Here is a 21,651-nt window from a genome sequence, read left to right on the forward strand (position 1 = left end):
TGGTTTCCTTTTTCTCCCAGTGCCAAAAGACAAAAAAGGCTTAAAAAATGGTTTCGCTAACCTGATTGTCTGACCTGAGACTAGAAGATCGTGGCTTCAAATCCACAGACTTAGCAAACATAAAAAAAACAACAACAACGTTTTCCTGTTTGAAATTCAGTATTTAGGGTTGGATTAAGGTGGGGGGTTATCAACCTCCAAATAGTTCCTGGTTGTTGTTTGATTGCTGCCCACAGTTTGTTTGATAAAACTTAATCTGTGGTTAATCACTGATCCTTTCCTCAACTTTGCTCATAAATTTTCCCTCTTATGGAATTTATTTACGCATTTTGCTAAAACAATCAATTCAATTCAGCTGCAACCTTACCTTAAAATCAGCTTCAAGAGGGTCTCTTCTTGACATTTTTTCACCCTAATAATTAATAACTAAAGAAATTATTTCAGATTTCTGCAGCTCACAACTTTCTGTCAATCTATTAGTCAGTCTGGTAACCAGGTATGTGACACCTAATGACCTACATTTTCACTCTAAATGTCTTTGCCTTTTTATTTACGATGAAACAGGAAGTCGAATGCGCTCTTACCCACTCACCCTGCTCCCCTTTGCTGCCTTGTTCTCCCATGTAACCTTTGGGACCCTGCAAGGAAAAAACACAGCTTAGGTGGCTTAAAAACACCCAGTTAGAGCTGACAAATAAACTTTAAATACCCCACCCCATCTTTATGGATAATAGAGGAATGTTGCTACTATTAACAGCGTTTTAATCCTATATGAACTCAATAAAAGCAACATTTAAAAAGTGGTAAAATGATGACTAAAAAGGTTCAGAGGACACAACTACTTACATCTTTTACACATTTTCAAGCATCGTTGTCTATCATTGACTTTAGTTTGTTTTTTATCTTTCTTCTTCTTTGTATTAGTTATATGTACAAGTGGTTTGAGGCAAAATCCTTGTATTTGTATTTTTAACTTAAAGGCAATTCAAACGTCTTAAAGCTTTCCAAAATGAAGGACAATAAAGTCAAAGTAAAATGCAAAACATGTGAGATAAATAACAAAAGTGTTGTACCGTATTTTCCGGACTATAAGTCGCTCTGGAGTATAAGTCGCACCAGCCCAAAAATGCATTATAAAGTAGAAAAAAACACAGATAAGTCGCACTGGACTATAAGTCGCATTTCGACGGAAATTTATTTGACAAAATCTGAGACCAAGATATAATAACTTGCACAACCTCATATGACACAATCATAGCAGACTGTTTATCTCATAATTTCACAGTAATTCTTTCTCATACTTATTTATTTATTCCTTTCATGAAGCATCATTGGCCAACTAATACTCTGTTTTCATCCTGTATTTGTAGAAACAGTTGTCATTTTTATTGCATTTCTGAATCTATGAAATCATTGGAAAATAGAATATTATGTTTTTAGCCTTCAAGATGTTACTGTAAAAAAAAAAGGTTTTCTGATTCTCTGAGTCACTTAACATACTCTTAACACTTAACATACCTCATACAACAAATTGACCCAGAAACATCATCTCTGTTCTTCACAAATGAACATAACAGGAGGGTTAACAATGTATTTATTTCAATTTATTTCTAATATAAGTCGCTGCGGAGTATAAGTCGCACGCCTTGCCAAACTATGAAAAAAAGGGCGACTTATAGTCCGGAAAATACGGTATTTTTGTGAGTTACAAGAATTTAAGGCATAAAATATTGTAATGTGATTTAAATGTGTGGACATAATTGATCGTTTTTCTTTATGAATTAACAATAACAAACCTTTTTATTTTTTGAATAATATTATAGTTTAAATGCATCTTCCTATGAGAAACATCTCTGCTAAGGACCTTGGTCTTCCACTTTTTCTAGATCGTTTGGATTTTCCAAATGTATTTTTCTGGCATTTAGCACAGTTTTCCTCTCTAATCTCTTTTATATTTGTCAGTTCCATCCATCACAAGAAAATTTCTTCTTGTTTGTCCTTCCAAGTAAGTCAGAAAGCTATGACGCACTTTAATGCACATCTGCAGCCTTTGACATGTTTTTACGAATCGATTTTTTAACTAACATTTTTAATCTACTTTAAACATTTCTATCTAAAACTCAAATTAAGCCTGTGGAGGGACTGTTTTTTCCTCTCTTTCTGTCAAAATGTATTTTTTTGGTTTGCTTTTTGAGCTAATTGTCCCTCTGTACTCCCCCCTAGGTTCTGTAAATCTGACTTTTGAGAAGTCTAGGTTATACACTGACCAAAAATATAAACACAACACTTTTGTTATTGTTCCCATTTTTTATGGTATGAACTCAAAGATGTGAAACATTTTCCACATACACAAAATAACCAGTTCTCTGAAATATTGTTCACAAATCTGTCTAAATCTGTGATAGTGAGCACTTCTCCTTTGCCAAGACAATCCATCCCACCTCACAGGTGTGCCATATCAAGATGCTGATTAGATAGCATGATTATTGCACAGGTGTGCCTTAGACTGGCCACAAAAAAAGGCCACTCTGAAATCTTCAGTTTTGTTTTATTGAGGGGGTCAGGGGACTCAGACAACCAGCCAGTATCTGGTGTGACCAGATTTGCCTCATGAACTGCGACACATCTGCTTCCCATAGAGTTGATCAGGTTGTCTATTGTGGCCTGTGGAATGTTGGTCCACTCTTCTTCAATGGCTGTGCGAAGTTGCTGGATATTGGCAGGAACTGGAACACGCTGTCGTATACGCCGATCCAGAGCATCCCAAACATGCTCAATGGGTGATATGTCCGGTGAGTATGCTGGCCATGCAAGAACTGGGATGTTTTCAGCTTCCAAGAATTGTGTACAGGTCCTTGCAACATGGGGCCGTGCATTACCATGCTGCAACATGCGGTGATGTTGTTGGATGTACGGCACAACAATGGGCCCCAGGATCTCGTCACGGTATCTCTGTGCATTCAAAATGCCATCAATGAAATGCACCTGTGTTCTTCGCCCATAACATACACCTGCCCATACCATGACCCCACCACCACCATGGGCTACTCGATCCACAACATTGACATCAGAAAACCGCTCACCCACACGACGCCACACACGCTGTCTGCCATCTGCCCTGAACAGTGTAAACCGGGATTCATCCGTGAAGAGAACACCTCTCCAACGTGCCAGACGCCATCACATGTGATCATTTGCCCACTCAAGTCGGTTACGATGACGAACTGGAATGAGATCGAGACCTCGATGAGGACGACGAGCATGCAGATGAGCTTCCCTGAGACGGTTTCTGACAGTTTGTGCAGAAATTCTGTGGTTATGCAAACCGGTTGTTTCAGCAGCTGTCCGAGTGGCTGGTCTCAGATGATCTCGGAGGTGGACATGCATGATGTGGAGGTCTTGGGCTGGTGTGGTCACACATGGTCTGCGGTTGTGAGGCTGGTTGGATGTGCTGCCAAATTTTCTCAGAAACGCCTTTGGAGACGGCTTATGGTGGAGAAATGGACATTCAATTCCCTAGCAACAGCTCTGGTGGAAATTCCTGGTATCAGCATGCCAATTGAACGCTCCCTCAAAACTTGCGACATCTGTGGCATTGTGCTGTGTGATACAACTGAAGATTTCAGAGTGGCTTTTTCTTGTGGCCAGTCTAAGGCACACCTGTGCAATAATCATGCTGTCTAATCAGCATCTTGATATGGCACACCTGTGAGGTGGGATGGATTGTCTTGGCAAAGGAGAAGTGCTCACTATCACAGATTTAGTAAGATTTGTGAACAATTTCAGAGAACTGGTTATTTTGTGTATGTGGAAAATGTTTCACATCTTTGAGTTCATACCATAAAAAAATGGGAGCAATAACAAAAGTGTTGCATTTATATTTTTGGTCAGTGTGGAAAATACGTTTTTAAAACTTCCCATTTGATTAAAAGAAAAAAAAAACATCTAACAATAACTTTATTGAAACCCAGTTTGATACCTTTGCAAAATCAAGATAAAATTCGATAACATGTTAACGAGCTGGGATACCTGATCTCCAGGCAAGCCTGGAGGGCCTGGATCCTCATTGTGTCCTGGGATGCCATCTACTCCAGGTCGCCCTTGAGGACCTGGAATTCCATGTGGACCACGACTGCCCTGATGTAGCATTAATGGACATCTTTGATGTTAACCTGAAGGAATTACCTGAAGCTCACCTGAGCAAAGCTTCCTTCAAGTCCACAATAAACATACAATGAAATGTTCTTTTATTCGTCAGAGAACTGTAGATTAAAGATTTAGTCCGAGAAAAAAATCCAAATTCTAAACATAAAGATGTAAGCCAGAAGATGTGGTCTGCATGAATCCTTTTACTCCTGTATTTGTGTCTACCAGCACTTTGACAGCCACTTTCTGGGATCAGTGTTTGTAGATGACAGTCTGCAAACACTGTCGGTGTTTGTGTCTGAACTCAAACTGTTTTTGTGCAAAGGATCTGATAATGACATTAAAATAAGACTGGACTCTCTGACTGATTTGTGAGCCTCCACAGTTATCCTGAAGGGGGCTTCACCTTCGTTTTTATTGGTGTGGGGATGAAAACACTGCTGTTAATCTGTCAGCTTGGATGTGGTGTAGTGAGCTTGCTGTCAGCAGGTTGTTTGGGTTTGAACCCTGATACTTTATCAGTCTGGTTGAGTCAGAAATATTTAATATTATTTAAATATTTAATATTAATACTTAATATTAAAAACAGCTCAATTTCAGAGCTACATGTAGATTCAAACGAAAAGGGGGAAAAAAAGTTTAACCCTGGAGAACCAAGTGGGTCAAATTTGGCTGCTGTTTTTTTTCTTCTTATTGTGTTTATTTTATTTATTTGTTCATCATTCATTTTTATTGTTATGGCTGCTGTTATTGCTGATACCCAAACTAAACAAACACAAAATTCAAATGAACTCCAAAAGCCCAGAAAAAAGCTGTTCTTGGGTTCTCCAGAGTTAAAATAATAATTCTTTAACTGAAATGAAGATTTTTATGTCTCATTGTTGTTTTCTTACAGAACACTAACTTTTCTGATCATTTTTGCTTTGGAGACTCACCAATAACATATTTTCTTATTTCCATTCTGACAGATTTGCATGTCTTAACCGTAATAATATAATCAGATACCTACAATTTTCCCTTGAACTCCTCTTTTTCCTTGTTTTCCTCTCATTCCTGGCGGTCCCTAAACAAACACAAAGTAGGTTTAACTAAAACTTACAGAACAAATTATTCCAAAAAATATTTTGGATGCAATTTTCAAGGCATCCATATGAAGCATTGTTCTACGTACTATTGGCCCCTCTTCTCCTGGGGACCCACGGGGGCCTGGGGGGCCCGTACGTTTCTAGGAAAAAACATCAATGTGCACAGCAACAACAGCTTCATAGATCTGACAGAAATACATGTTGACACACGCTGGGAATAAAGAAAAATATGACCTTGTTTGTAAAATTGAATAGTAAAGTCTTAAATGAACAGGAATGACGTACCGGCCAGGATGAGACGAGGTTTTTGTAGATTTTCTTTCTCTGTTGAAAAGAGTTGAGGTTGAATTCTTCTGGTAATTCTTTCAGTGGTTTCTCAGTCATAATGTTTCAGAAAATCAGCTCTGAGATCAAATTAAATCGCTAATGATTACTTTTACAGTACTGTACTTACTGCGTAGTTAAGTGGTATTTACATGGTACTTTCTTTAAAACTACTGGGTACTTACAGGGTACTTTTTAGTACTTTTATGAGCCCTACTGGGTACTTACTATTTTTGTGTCTATTTGTTACTTACATGGTACCTGCTGTGTATTTATATGGTACTATTACGAGGTACCTACTGGGTATTTATACTGGGTATTGATGTTTTTATTTTTATTTATTAATTTATTAAAGGGACAATGCATACAAAAAACAGTGTGGCGTGCTGAAAAAATAGAGAAACACTGTAAACATGCAGGATTGTAGCCTAAGCTAATTTTCATCCTCTGTCCCGCCTGATTCCTTTGTCTTGAACTTATTTTTTTGGATTCTAAATTGTGTTATTTAAGTGAAACTGCTTTTCTTTGTGTTTTAATTTTTCTTCTCTGTTTATGTTGTACAGACTGGGTTTTAAATAGTACCTACTGGGTATTTACATGTTGTGTAAATGTGTCTTTTGTAGAACTTACCACATGTAAGAACAATGTAAGTACAAATAAAGTACCTTGAATTTATGTCTGCACTCGTATGTTTCATGGTATTAGCCACGTGTAACAAGATAGTAGGGAAACAGATACTACATTGGAAGTACTGTGAAAAAGGACCCAGGATTTGCTTTCTACTTACTCAGCAAGTTTATGTGAGAGGATGGGTAATTACATAGTACTCATGTGGTACCTTAGTGTTTTTCATGGGACTTACTGTTAATGAGAACAGAGTATGTACACAGGAAGTTGGATTCATTGTATGTGAATTTTACATGTTAAGTTATGGGGTGTTTTGGAACAGTTACCATTTAGAAGGAGATAGTAGTTACCATTAAATCAATTTATTATGTTTTGCTACAAAACGCATTAGAATTTAACCAGATGTCCAACTGATGTAAACACAGATGGGCTGAGATCCACAAGTCAATCCAATTAAATGAGAACAAGCCTAATGAGGATTCAAGTGGAGAAAAAAGAATCAACCAGAACACTGACCTTGAACGCCTTCCATTCTTCTTCAGAGGCTGTGATCACAAAGGTCACAGGCATCCCAGGTGGACCAACAGCTCCTCGGTCTCCGGTTTGTCCGGGTCTGCCCACGACACCTCGGTCCCCCTTAGAGGCAAATAAGGGATTTTTTAGTTTGAACAGGTAACCTTCCCTATTAGTGTTTAGCTGACGGGCATTAAATTAATGTATTACAGCTGTTTTGTTCGTTAAGTTATGGATAAAAGTGGGCTTTAGATAAAACACTAAACCACACACTTGGATGTATTTCTGACCCAAAATAAAGTGTTTAAATCATACAAGATTCCTACTTTATCTCCTTTAGGTCCCGGGTATCCTGGTAGCCCTGGTGGGCCGTGCAATCCCTGAAAAAAACAATTTAAATGAAATTAAGGCAAGCCCATCTGAAGGTCATTCAAGATGTTATTTTCTGCCGTGGTCACATGTTTTTATGTTTATTTTATCAACTACATTTATGTTGGTTTGCTGTTTCATGGGTTTATTAATGCATATAAATACATTTACTTCTCCAAATTCGTTTATTTTCAATCCTTTTGCTGTTGTTCTCATTGTTACTTAAGGTCTCACAGCATCTACGTACATTTTGTGCAGATGGCACGGATGAAAATTGGTCATACGTGAATATAGGTGGAAAAAGTGAGGAAAGTTGTGGCCTTTTCGGGAAATTTCACAGATGTATCAGGAATGAACCACGTTAAAACCCCTGAAGTACAAAGAACACATAAAACGACGCAGAACATGAACTATGCAGGATTATTGCGGTGTTTATATGTGATTCATTTGTGATTTGTGCATCAATGATGTAATTATAAAATGATATGTGCGCCGTGTATACATTATAAAAGTCATACATCAGTGGTTCATGCGTGAAAAGTCCATTAGATATTCATGGAACGGTGGTGGAAAGCCACAAATTTGCATCTCGCAAAAATCCCGCACAATATTTACACAATAATGAGGATAAACCACAAAAAATATGCGTAAATCACAACAGACAAAGAACTTACACCGCTTAAAACCAAATTTCACATTGGCCGTAACCGTCGACAGACATCTGGGAACATTGACGAATGATGACGAATGCAAGAAACACTTATGAATGACGTGTACCACGCACGAATCACGAAAGACCAACATTTCATGGAAGATGCGCTAAATGTACGTAGTGGCTTTGTCATAAAAAACAGAGTTTGTTCAGTTAACAAGTTCATGATTAATTTGATGTGATTAAACAGGATTCAGCAAAATCTCAACTCATTTTCAACCTTTTATACAATCCAGTTATGATTGGTTAAAAAGGCTCTACTTTTTGTTTATGTTTTATTTCTTTTGTAGAAATCCGGTGACTGAAACAGAAAACCTGAATTTCCTTTTCAGTAATGAATAAAGTATCATCTAATCTTATAATACTAAAGTTTAAACCAAAATGTCATGAATAAAATGAAGAATTTTCCCACTAAAAGCACAAACTGATATGAAAGAACCAAATAAGGCGTGACACATCCTGAATCCCCTCCATGTGTCCCTCAGGGCCAATCCACAGTTTGAGAGACGGGACAAATTCAATTCACATCTTTTTAAAAAAAACTTTAATAACTGTGTAATCTGAGTCAACAAGGACAATAGGATGTAAACCATCACTGCACAGATATCATTTTTTGTTCAGCAGTGATCTAAGCGTGTTTGGAGTCTGTGGAGTTTCTGCTTTCATTGAGACTTTTCTCTCAGTCTTTTTCTGAAATGATTGCTGGAGGTTTGAGTGGGTAGCAGATCTTCTAACAGTCTGTTAGCTGAGTTTGGATTTGCTGCATGATGGGATTTATGGAACTGGTTCAACAGCTCCCCTGAAGTAAATCATTCCGCCCTTTGACCACCAGAGGGCGCAAAAATACTTTGGGGTGTTTGTAGTTTAACATGCTGGTTGTTCTTTTTTCTGCTGTTTAAGCGGCTTGCTGTAAATATTAAGGTTAAAAGCTCATAAATTTAGACGATTTTTAATTTTTTAACCAATCACTGACTGTGAAAATACATTTTGAGGTTTTTGAATGAAGCGTTTGAAACTTCTACTTGAAAAGAACTTCAAGTGTCCATCATTCATTTTATTCATGGTTAAATGGTTTCTATTTGTTAACTTATGTAACTAATGCCGTTTATGGGATTAGAAAATAGACGCAACACATTCCATTTTTTACTTGTCCTGTCCAACAGCTGAGGAAGCAGATCAGAGCTTATGGCCTCTTGGACAGACTTTACTGTTACCATAAAGGTTTATGGATCTTCAGGCAAACAGAGAGTATATTTGTATAAACCCCTTTTGTATTTGAGGCTAAGCTTCATTTATAATTATTCTCTTTGAATGCATTCTTTGTTGGACTGGACAGAAGAAAAGGAGAGAGAGAGAGAGAGAGAGAAAGACATGGGATGATATAGATGGGGAGGGGCAGTCGATGATACAAAGTAAAAACATAAGAGTGTCACAAGTGAGGGCAACAGTGGGGGCGGCATTGGTCGGCCAATGATGGAAGGGTCGGTGGTTCGATTCCCGCTTCCCCAGTCAACTGCCTCCAGAGTGGCTCCACCGGTGCATGAATGTCCCAGTGATGGTCAGAGGGGCAGAAGGTGTGAACTGGCAGCCATGCCTCTGTCTGTCTGCCCCGGGGCAGCTGTGGCAACATCAATAGTTACCCTCACCACGTATGAATGAATGATTGACACATTGGAAGAACTTTGAGCGTCTGGAAAAGCGTAGATGAATCCAATCCATAGTTATTATTATTAAATTGCATGACTCAGTTCGTCTGCACACAGCTATTTACAGGTTGGAAGTATATTTATACATTCATCATGGAAGATTTATCTCACAAGACTTATGCACACAGACAAATACACACTAGATTCGCACTACCAAGATTCTTGAAGAGGGCTGTAAAAACAATACCCATGCCCATATATGTGCAAAAGTGAACAAGCAGGTGGGTTGTATGAATGTGTGCTTCCTAGAGTCCTTGATCACACTGAATGCTCCAGCAAAGGCAGGAGGCCCCCCACCCCAGAGCCAGGGGCAGACAGCACAGCAGCCCGGCCGATCCAGGCATCAAAGAGCCCAACATCAGACAAAGACCCGGGAGCAACCCCCCCCCCTCAGAAAAAGACTAATTTTATGATGGATGTTTGTTTTAATTCCTTCTATGTCTTTATTTTGTCTTCCAGCTGCTGTTAAAGGTTCAATAAGTAAAGCCAAGAGTTCTAAGGGAGAGTCTTTATCTTTTTTATCCAAGTGCTGTCTTGCTCATATATTAACCCTGGTGCTATCCTATGACCCCCCCCCCCCCCCCTTACACTGACATGTTCTCCCTACTATGACAAAGGTGGATAAAGGTGGAAAGATTTCATGTAATCCATGGACACCAGTGAAGATCACAAATCATTGAAGAAAAAAGGTTCAGAGTACTGTCTAGTGGGTCTAGATCAGTGTTTTTCAACCAGTGTGCTAGTGTGCCGCGGCACACTAGTGTGCCGTGGTAGATGGTCAAGTGTGCCGTGGGAAATTGCCCTCATTAATCATTCACTGATCTAAAAACATTTCCCATCTCCAGGAAATCAGCTCTTTGTTCATCCAAACAGGCCCGGATAAAACACTGAGTGGTTAGGAATATAAAAGATCTTAAAATTACTTTTTCTTTGTGTTTATTTAATTCTATTAAAGAAATTTTGATAAGAATCACGGTACCGCGATTTACCTGCAGCTATGACAGTTTGCGGAAAAGTCCCGTCCCTTTAACTGTCTCCACCAATCATTCTTGAAGGCTTAATCACATGTCATCAGTCTGACCAATCAGAAGTGGTTAAAGTCTTCACTTCCTTGTTCTTAATTCTGCTGATAAAGTCGCTCAGTTCTAACAAAAATACCAGCTAAAGCTCTTCTTTAGCGGTGTAGCTTTCCACAGAGTCCGGTGTCAGACCGTGAAACAAGTGGACAATACAATGAAGCTCAGAGACGCGAGTCTTTCTGCAAGTTTTCGGCAGTTTTCACACTACATCTCCCATGATGCATTGGCTTAAAGAGCCAGTGTCCCAGCGCACAATGAGTTGTCCTTGCGAAACGCCTTGAAACCACAACAAACAAACAGTTTCTAAATTTTCTAATTTAACTTTCATTTCATCTCTTAGAAAAAACAGCCGCAACTTCCTGCTTTTCCGGCCACAATTATCACAAAAATGCACATGAGATTGCGGGCGGGGGGGGGCGGGGGGGGGGGGCTGTCGATCAATACAGACCATGAATTTCTGTTTTTGTTCTTTTTTTGGATGCTGGTGTGCCGCGGGATTTTTGTCAAGGTTAAAGTGTGCCGTGGCTCAAAAAAGGTTGAAAGATGACCCGCCTCCCAATGTTAAAGTGCCTAGGATAGCACAAGGGTTAACAAGGTAAAATGGTAATAAAGTTTTACCCTTTGACCTCTGACTCCAGGATCTGGTCTGGTGTCCTGATGTCTGTCTGTGTTTGGAACTGTTGGATTTATCTCTGCTTTGACCAAAGAATCCACGTTCTGATTGAAAAATCTCTCAGCGTGGGTTTGATGAATTATTTTGTCCTTGTCCTCTTGTCCGTACCGTCCCTTCTCTATATCCACACCAGCTTCATCTTCATCCCTCTTCATCCCGCTCTCTTGTTCTTCATCTGGAAGCAGCATCACGTTTGCTGCGGGGGGAAAAGTTGCCTCCATTTCTTTTGTTTCTTTACTTGTGGTGAGTACAGCGTTACCCAGCCGGATCTCTGAATCGCTGGTACTTGATGCATCCGTGCTTTGCTGTGTGGGAGATGAGGCGGTCAGGTTTGTGGGCGGGGCTTTGGGAGGGGATGCGGAGTCCAGTGACTCCGCCTGCTTTTGGGGCATTTCTTCCTCCAGTCCAGACGCACTGAGAGTGACTGCTGGAATCCAGGATGATGAGGAGGATGGACTGGGAATACCTTCCATCATCTCTCCTTCCTCAGATAAAAGCTTCTCTCTGGAGGCGCCGAGTGCAGATTCTGTGGTGGACACAACAACTAGAAGAGATGTTGGAGCAAACTGAGGCTCATCAGAGATATTCTGACTTTTTTCTGCAGGACTCTGAGGTGATTGAGTCTGTGGATTTGAAGTTGGAGTCTCATCACAGCCCATTTTGGTGACACCATTAGATTGATAAAGTGATGGCTGATCAGTCACATGAGGAGGTTCTTCACCATCTGGGCTGTTGGTAGTAATGCCTGTGGAGCCCCGTTCATCTCTCAGTGTCACCATTTTGGGAGAATTGGAATGAAAAATCTCTTTCAGAGTCTGAGGGAGGGGTTTGGAGTTTTCTGGCACTTCCTCGTCTTCAGTGTTTGGTTTTGCTTTTGCGGCTCGGCCGGCTGTGGTCTTGGTTTCTATGGCAACTTGAGGTTTTGCTGCAGCTTGGGAGTCATCATCATGCATGTGTGGAGCAGGAAGCGGGACGAGAACGAAAGTGCTGCCCGGCGGATCAGACCTCGGTGTCAGGTCAGTGTGAGCGGGCTGCACAGTGGAGCTGAGCGGAGAACCTTCAGGTGTGGACGAACTTCCTTTTTCAGACTGAACATGGGACTGCGCAGGTAAACACACCTGCTGAGATTGTTTGACAGCAAAAAAATTACAATTTACCAATCGCAGCGACACAATTCATACCAATTAGATGTTAATTCTGTATAAATCAGACCTTGTCAAATGTTATGAATATTTTCTTTAATAAATACTGCTCATTAGCTTTAGCTTCAATATATTTGTAAAACATACAAACATTTCCTTAAGGTGTGTTTGTACAAAGCTCCATTTTTAAATTACATTACATTAAGTCTTTTTAAATTTATCATAAAAATGTATTTATCTAGTAACAACATTTACACACAAGAAAAAAAATCGAATCAAAATCAAGTTTAGCTCCGATTTATAAAGACATCTAAAGTCATCCCAAAATATTGCATCAAAACATGTTTAATACTCATTTTTTATTCTTATTTAAGTGATTTAGAACTTGATGAGGTAAATATTCTAACTCTACCTCTGAAGGTCACAAAATTCAAACAAATGGAAATTTAAAATATATATGCTTAAAGCACAAAAAATAAAATATGTAGAAACCTCTAAATTAAAATAAAAAATTAACACATTTGTAGAGATTTGTATTGCCTGTAAATATACTTGGAGTATTATTTTGAAACAAACTTAAGGTTTTGCATGTTTACCTTAAACATTATTCTTATTTATACCCACCAGCAATGACCATCAAGCTAAAATAAAGAAATAAATGAGTCAAATACAAATATTACAAGAAAATAAGGACGCAAACACAAACCCTCAGACTTCCATGGGTCAGAAGCGACAGCAGCAGTCCGACCGTGGCGCCCAGCATGGCTTCAACAACAGACTGAACTTCCTGTTGGTGCGTCTAAGTCTGTGCAGCCGTCACGCCCCGCTGGACGAGACGTAACGCTCCACCTTCTGAAGGCAACACTGGTCCCACCTTTACAGTATGGAGAGATGAACACACACAAACAACAAAGAAGACAGTTGTTTGTCTACACATCTGTAGAAATGGAATATTTATCCAAACAGATTAATGTTTGTGGGCTCATTTAGTGTCTTTGAAGGAGTTTTCTATTGAAAAGCTGGATTCTTTTTCTGAAGAAACATTGTTCTTTTTCATGTATATTTGCTCAAACTTTAGGTTAATGCTAAAGATGCTGACTTTAAAAAGCATCAAATGGAATATTCTACCTCACCCCCCTCCCCCCTCCATTTGATTTCATCCTGGGGGAGAAAAGGAAGACTGTGGCTCAGGTGAGGAATGTAACACCAGGATCAGAAGAGCGTGAGACGGACTGATGGTAGGTATGTCAGGAGGGGTGTGGCCTCTCAGTAAGGGGGGTGGGGGGGTGTGTCCTAGTTCCACCCTGAATGGTGGATCCCTAAAGTCAATTTTAGGGGACGGACACTTTACAATGTCTTGGGAATTTTTCTTCACTATTACTTTGTTGAACTTAATACAGAATTAAAAAATCTTCCATACTCTCTGTGATGAAAGTTGTGTTTTTTGTGTTTTTAACCTGTTCTTGTGGCAAATTCTGGATGATAGAGGACACATATTAAGAAAAATAAGCTTCAAATTGCCTTTGTGAGTGTTTCTTTTCTCCAGTCCTGTTTATCAGGATGAGAGGGAAAAAATGCTGTTTGAAAAAGGATCGTATTTATGACGTAGAAAATATGCTGGGCGTATTGTAGCTCCCTGCTCTGCTCCATTCTGATGCATCCACTTGCATACAAATACATCCATGTGTTTCTTTGTTTTCCTCATCTGCGCTGGAATGTGGCTCAAAACTGGATTGCTCACCATTTTGGTTGCACTGGTAATGTTAGATTGAGGGTCTGTAAGCTAGTGAGAGAGGGCATAAACAGAGAGCATTATGGGTGAGGGGAAGCAGGGGCTACTTTGGGACACAGTCCCTTTCACAACTCAGAGGTGAATTTCTAAAGAACTCCTGCTTTCTAAAGAATTCCACTTTTTAAAATATTTTGGCTAAAAATGGCATCACCATAATTAAAACGCCACTGGTAACGCTTTTACTACAGATCAAAATATATTTGAAAGGTATTGATATAAGATAAAGATATTTGGAAAGGGACTTTAAGGACAACTTCATGAAACATTGTTAGATAGAGAGAGAGTGACATGTATCTGCATCTATGCTGCTCTATTCTATGCTTTAGCTCAGGGTTGTCAAGCATCCGGCCCGCCAGGTGGTTTACCCATGAAGAGCAAAATCATAAGCATGTTTAAAAAAGAAAGCAGGTTTCTAGTCCATTCCTGTGGCGAGTTAGGATTTTTTTAAAGAAATAACCAAAATGCGCAATTCTTCTTCTTTTTTTCTTCTTCAATTCTTATTCTTTTTTTTTTTTTTAACTTGTCCTGTCCAACGGCTGGGCAGACAGATGAGAGCTGAAGGCCTCTTGTGTTGGACATTTTTTACTTTAACAAGAGGGGTTATTAATCTTCAGACAAACCAAAGGTATGTCTGAATAAACCCCTTTTGGAATTGAGGCCAAACTTTATTCATTTTAATCATATTTGAGAATCTTTGGTGTTGGACTGGACGGAAAAGGAAAGGAGGGAAGAAGAGAGACGTTAAAGAGAGGGGGGGTAGGAGGGTGATCATAGGAGGGGGGGAGGGTTAAGACCATAAAGAGGCATAAGGCAACAAGTTACTGGATGTTTATCATTACGGTAAGGTACAGATAGAATACAAATTTCAAAGGGGCGGGGCCTGTCCACACACACACTCAAATATCATAAACACCCCTGTTAGCTGCAAAAATGTCCCCATGTCAACATGTAAACAATGCAGATAATGTTCACACACGCATACTTATACCTTCAAACCAACTAGTGTGAAATATTTCATGTTATTCAATCATGCAAACTATTAGTGCAAAGGTGAGCTAATACCTGTGTTTAAGTGAGTGTTTATGTTCTTCTAAAATGGATGGTGGAATGTGAAAAAAAGGAAGAAGAATGACTGGCCATCCCCACACCAAGACCCCCGCCGCAGCAGCAGCGGTAGCCAGAACCCCCCAGTGCCACCCGGCATCAGGTAGAGAACAACCGCCCCCTGGGCGATCACATCCGCCCCCTGGGCGATCACATCCGCCACCCAGGCCAGGGTCAGCAGGACCGCCTTGAGGCCCCCATAGCCAGAGAGCAGGGAGGCATGGGGGGACAGCGAGTGCCGCCCCAGCCCAACCAGGAGAGCACCCCCCTGCCGCGCCAGGAGGGCCCAAGGCTGGGCCCCACCCGAGAGGGGTGCCCACTGCCCCAGACGAGCACCTCATCACCACCCAGGAGTTCTGGGCACCCCCCCCCCCCCCCCGCCCCAACCCCTGGTACGAGCTAGGACCCCCCAAGGGAGACCCGCTCCGCGCTCCAGTCAGCAATCCAACCCAGCCCACGGTTGGTCCAGAAAGGAGCAAGGCAGGGGCCAGCCGCCCCCGCCCAGGAGAGGGGCACCGACGGGGAGAAGGGGGGCCACGAGGGTGTTGTAGACATGGCCCGACCAGGCTCGGCCACAGTTGGAAATCTGGCGAGGTCCAGCAACCGGGGGCAAAGACCAGAACCTACCCCAAAGGGACACAGACACCCCCGGCTCCGGTGTGAAGTGATCCCTGGCTTCTGGCCTTGCCAGAAAGCTCAGGGATCCCTCTCCCTACGTGGAGACAGGGCCGCTGGGCCCAGGAAACCAGCACCCAGGGGACACGGCCGCCGTTGCCAAGGCACAAAACGGAAAAAAAAGAATAAAATACATTTAAAATACGCTGTGACATCACAGCTTTTTATTGGCTCTTTTCTTTTAAGCGATGACATCATGACTAATCCATGTTTCACAAAAACGACATCATAACGTGTCATAATCTGTCGTCACAGCCTTGTTTTGTTGTTATGATGAAATATGACATCACTGATGACATCAAACACATCACGCAACATGTCATTTGACTCCATCATATTTTTTCATATATATCACCCCAACTCTTGAAACTGCAATCTCACAGACAGCAGTTAAAGCACTAGATCCGCAATCAGAGGAGGATTTGCTGTTCAAGTTTTTAAAGCCTTTATTTTAGAACAGTTTTTAAGAACTTCCATGATGAGTTTCTTTAGAAGAACTGCGGTGAACATGGACTTTCTTCAGGAGGGCCAACTAGATTGTTTGCACCAAGAAAATGACAGTTTACGTCACAGGATTGAAACTCTTCGTGGCACTTTGGGTAACAGCAAAAAGGTGGAGGAAATGCACAAAGACGTCGACAAACGGAAGAAAGCGGCCTCTAAACTGAACAAAAGTTTGAAAAAAGAACTTGACAAACTAAGTAGGCAGCTTCGGATTCAGATCGATTTGGAAAACAAATGTAAACGTTACCAGGACAAGATAGAAACGCTCAACCGCATGAATGAAATGTATCAAAGACAAACGACAAGGGTCATAGAACAACTGTCGGACAAGAAAACCCTGGAAAACAAACTGAAGGGGCTGAAAGCCAAGGAAGCGCTTTTGAGAAACAATAAACTCCAAATTGAGAAAGACTTGAGGTGCGCTGACCCTTCACAACACAACGGTTTCAAAAAGATCAAAGAAAAAGAAGTTTTAGTCCAACAGTTAGAAGAGGAAACAGAAACTCTTGAACAAAAGCTCAGAGAGATGCAGGTTTCTGTCCAGGAAAAGGAAAACTTGACCAAACATTTGCAAGCCTTACAGAACAAAGAGTCCTCTCTGCAAAATGCTGGTTCCAAGCTAACATCTAAGATCAACAGGCTGAAGAAAGAAAAGAAAAAGTACGACTTGATGATACAGGAACTGGAGGCGGAACAAAGGATTCTTGAAGAGAAGAGGAGACAAATTCAGGAGCTGGAGGAAGATCATGAGGAGATAAAAGAGACTACGAAAGCTTATAAGCTTAAGGTTAGCCAAATGAAAGAAAGAAATGTGGCTCTTTCCGAGGAACTCCATAAAACCCAAACTGCTGTTAAAAGCAAAGAAAATGCTGAAGCAGAATTGTTGGCGTTACGGAACGAAAAAAGTCTTCACAAGAACGACAAACTCAGGCTCCAGCAGGAGATTCAAAAATTGAAGATGGAGAACGGTGTCCAGATGCACAGCATGAGTGTTGAGAGGGACGCTTTGGAGCTAAAAATCCAGAAAGAAAAAGAGGCCATCCAACACACACAACAGGAAGTCTGCGCTCTGCAACGGGACCTTCAGGTGAAGCAGGATGCTCTTCAGCACAAAGAAGAACTGGAGGAAGAACTGTCCGAACTGAAGGCGCAGAGAAAAGATGCTCAGAACTCAAGTTTCAAGCTGAGGTGTGAATTACAGAAGCTTCAAAATACTGGTGGCGACTGCAAATTACTGAAGCACGAACTTGAGGTGGAAAAGACGATTCTTTACGTCAAAAGGCAGAAATTGAAAACTTTCAAAAGAGAATATGAAGATGTTACCACAGATGTGGAGAAGGAGAAACGAGACATTGACACACTCAGGACTGAAAACCAGGCTCTGCTGGGAGAAATCCAAGCTTTAGAAAGAGTTGTGAAAAGGAAGGCCGAGGCAGAAGCAGAGCTGGGTGGTTTGAGGAACGAAAGCTCCCGTCTTAAAAACAGCGTACAAAGACTGAAAGTAGAGATTCAAATGAAAAAGGCTGAGCTTCAGCGTCATTCTAACCTCATTTGGGAAGGAACTGTCAGCTCGTCGGATCCACAAGCTCTGTTAGGGGCAGTTCGAGAAGAACAGCGTGCTGTCGAGCTTTTAAAAAGGGAAGCCACATACCGGAAGACTCAACTTCATGAATTGGAACTATCTTCAACATTCCAAGGAGGTTTGAGAGGAGAACTGAGGGGCCTGTTGGCTCAGAAAAAGTCAGCAGAGGAAAATAATTCCAGGCTGAAAAAGAAAATCCGACAACTCCAAGAGGAACACAAAGAGGTGATCGAAATACGAGGAGAAGTTGTGGCACAAAGCAAGGCTCTGGATGCTTTGAATGCAGAAGAAAAGGAGTTGGAGGAAGCTTATAACAGCATCAAGGCTGATATCGTGGCTCTTGGATACGGCAAAGGTCAACTGGAACTTGAAAAAGAGGTCCTGTCGGGGCAAATCCAGGAGAAAAAGAAGGTTTTGCAAAAGAAGGGCGAGGTAGAAGCTGAGCTGTGTGCTCTGAAGGAAGTTAGCAGTTCTCTCAAAGACGGCATAGAACTGATCAAACAGGAGATTGAAAGAGAAAAGGCTGAATTTGAGCGGATCAGTGAGTCTAAGGAGCTTCCTGACACACTGATCTCAACTTTGACGAAGAAAGTTTGGGAAGAAAAGTTTGCCGTTGAAAATTTAGAACAGGAAGCTGACGTTCTCAAGCGCAAGCTCCAAGACCTGAAAGTTTCTGTTCAGCAAAAACAAGGCGTAGAAAATGAGCTGCGTCAGGTTTCTGCACAGAAACGGTCGGCGCAAGACAATATTTCAGAGATGGAGCGTGAAATCACCAATCTTCAGAGCACGCTCCATCAATACGATAAGATCAATGCTGAAGTTCTGTCAGAAAGCAAGACTCTATGCTTTGCATCAGCGACAAAGGGAGTTGGAAAAAGAACAGGAGAGCATCCAGGCTGAGATCTCAGCTCTTCAAGTCAACAACAGCAAACTGGCTGCTGAAAATCAGACCCTGTCAGAGAAACTCCAACAACAACAACAACTTGGGAAAAAGAAGACAGAGGCAGAGGAAGAGCTGCGTGCTCTGGGGAGAGTTACCGCTAGTCTCAAAGACAGCATAGGAACCTTGAAGCAGCAGATTAAAAGTGAGACGGCTAAGTTTGGAGGCGTCTTCCAAGACGGTGCGCATGAAGCCATGCCTGACCCATCAGACGTCTTCAAGGATTTCTCCAGGAGAATTGCCGACCAGAAGATTGTCGTTGAGAATTTAAAACTGGAAGCCGACAATCTCAACAGCAAATCCCAAGAAATGCAAGAACTTAACAAGCAAATACCATTATTGGAGAAACAGCTTTTGGACCTTGATCGACGAAAACAGTTATTGCAGGAAAATGTTTCCACGACGGCGCGAAAAATCTCAAAATTTCAGGAGAAAAAAAAGAGCTACATCAGCATGAATGAAGAAGTTGTGGCAAAGAACAATGAACTTAAGAAACTGTACAGAGAACAAAAGAGGGTGGAAAAAGAATATGAGGCAGCAAAGACTGAAATTAATGCTGTTCGAGCCAGCACTAGCAAACTGAGGGAGGACAATTACATTCTAACCAAAAAACGTGAGTCCTCACAAAAACGTGTGCAGAAAATGACAGAAAAACAGCCAAACCAGGGGGCTTCAAATGTAAAAGAGCCGGTTTTGAAGGAAAGTGTTTCACCAAGCAAACATTTGAAAGAAAACCCTCCACCGAAAACCCCCAAATTGAAAAGTCCTGATCCTGTCTTAGAAAGCTCATCTGATGACGATTTAACCCTCGATGACATTTCAGAGCTTCCTTTTGACACTCCTTCCCTCAGTGACTTCTGAATTCAGCAAACTGATATAAAAGACATTTTTTTAGATTTATAGATCAGTTATATAGTTGTTAGAAGACTCAGACTCTTTGTTTTAGTTAACTTATGGGCTGTTTTTTTATTTTCACTTTCACTTTTATTGTATGTTTTTACTGTGTATTTGTCATTAGCTTAAACTAGAAGTAGGTCTTTTACATCTCTATTTTTGTTTTTATGGTAATATTCTGTTTTACTTTAGGAAAATAAATTAAATTAAAGCTACAAGTAGCATTTAGCGGGCCCGAGCACGTGCGACCGCCTGGCACGAGCGACCGCCCCGTGAGCAACGCCCTGCTCGAGCCATTCTCGTCGTTTTTTCTTGTCCATTCTGGAGCTCCAAGCTAATGTTAATACGACAGCAGCCTGGGGGGGGGGGGGGGGGGGGGCTGTAATCTGTTGCCTTTAGGGACAAAGACTTTTGCATATAGCATGAAAAAAATTCAAGCAATGATGATAATTGCTATCACTGTCCCTAAGGATGAGAACAATAGAACTCATTCAATTTCCACTACAATGTCTAGATGAGTGTCAGCTATGTCTGATAACTTGGCCAATTAGCTGGACCGGGATCTTGCAAAGTGCAGGTGGTTAACGTCCAGTTTGATGAGTCTGTGGACGGCAACAGTACAGCATAGCTTTTGGTTTCCACAAGAGAAGAACTCCTGACACATCTGCCCTAACAGACAACTACAAGAGGAGTTGAAATGTATAACACGGTGAAGGAGTTTTTGTGCAGAAAAAGGTACCATTAGAAAAGCTGGTAGCAGTGACTGCAGATGGGACTCCTGCTATGATCAATAGACAAACAGGTTTCATCACTCACTGTAAAGCTGACCCAGACTTTCCAAAATGTCTGCATTACTGCTGCGTCATTCACCAGCAGGCCTTATGTGCAGAAGTGATTGGCTCTGGACATATAATGACTCTTATTCTGAAAATCGTAAACAACCTCAGCTGCAAAGCAAAACAGAACAGGATTTTTAAGGTGCTATTGGAGGAGATGTCTGTTGAATATGGTGAATATGAACATTGTGAATCTGAACTTGCATTCTTGACTGACATTACTGGAAAACTAAACCACTTGATCTGCGAGCTGCAAGACAATGGCAAAACTATTTTTTTTTTTGACCAGCCTGCCTGAGCCAGTGTTTTTCTTGTGGGGATCTTTTCTGCCAGGGCTTGTCAGCTTGGTCAGTGGATGTTGCTGCAGTTGTCTCCCTTGCTGGGACAGCTGGAGTTAAACACAGCAGCTCACGGCTCTGAAGTGGACCCCGTTGCTGTCCCAGTCTGGATGGGCACTGTGGCGATGTTCCAATGGCCAGGCTGGCTCCTGGTATAAAGAGACTCCCAAATACCATTTCCTAACCGCAGAGCCAAGGATGTGTTTACATGTTTAGGTCAAAAATGTGATGGACAGCTTCATGTTGTCTATTGATGTAAGTTTAAACCTAAACATGCCACCCTGTTATGAATCCAGTTGATATGGTTCTCCATCTGTGTCTAGGTGATAGAAAAGCATTTTTTTTTATATTTAGAGCTCTAAGCAAACAAACAGTTGTCTATATAAAAGAGCTTTTACAATTGTGCACTTTTAGCAGGTCTCTGAGTTCATGTGACCAATGTATGGTGGATTTTCACAGACCTTGTTTAAAACTGAAGGTGAGAGAGACTTAGAGAAATGGCTTCATTGTTCTGGAGTTCTTTGTTTCATCCACAGAAGAGTAGAATTGGTGATTGATTTTGAAAAGCTGCTGAAAAAAGTATCTTTTTCAAATTGCAATTTCTAACTTG

The 21,651-nt window shown here is 41.1% G+C and overlaps 2 protein-coding genes across 3 annotated transcripts; one reads left to right on the forward strand and one right to left on the reverse strand.

Moving 5' to 3' along the window:
* Positions 1 to 396: 396 nt before the first annotated feature.
* On the reverse strand, positions 397 to 13,452 carry LOC110013679 (collagen alpha-1(XXVII) chain-like). 2 transcript variants are annotated; one of them, XR_002873216.1, is made up of 8 exons: positions 13,083 to 13,452; positions 11,180 to 12,352; positions 7,022 to 7,075; positions 6,699 to 6,818; positions 5,318 to 5,555; positions 5,156 to 5,209; positions 4,030 to 4,137; positions 397 to 638 (listed from the first exon to the last, which is right to left on the reverse strand). XR_002873216.1 is itself a non-coding variant. In XM_023954601.1 (5 exons), the coding sequence occupies exons 1-5, from the start codon at positions 13,137 to 13,139 to the stop codon at positions 5,409 to 5,411; spliced, it is 1,551 nt and encodes a 516-aa protein (XP_023810369.1). In that variant the 5' UTR covers positions 13,140 to 13,452; the 3' UTR covers positions 5,225 to 5,408. The 2 variants fall into 2 exon arrangements, 1 of the variants encoding a protein (XP_023810369.1); XM_023954601.1 differs by lacking the exons at positions 397 to 638; positions 4,030 to 4,137; positions 5,156 to 5,209 and having other exon boundaries at positions 5,225 to 5,555.
* A 3,525-nt stretch (positions 13,453 to 16,977) lies between these two features.
* LOC111947326 (kinectin-like) lies at positions 16,978 to 18,933 on the forward strand. Its single transcript, XM_023953871.1, has one exon. The coding sequence runs from the start codon at positions 16,978 to 16,980 to the stop codon at positions 18,931 to 18,933; it is 1,956 nt and encodes a 651-aa protein (XP_023809639.1).
* The last annotated feature ends 2,718 nt before the right edge of the window (positions 18,934 to 21,651 follow it).

This window comes from Oryzias latipes, chromosome 4 (genome assembly GCF_002234675.1).
Source record: "Oryzias latipes chromosome 4, ASM223467v1".
Taxonomy (NCBI): Eukaryota; Metazoa; Chordata; class Actinopteri; order Beloniformes; family Adrianichthyidae; genus Oryzias; species Oryzias latipes.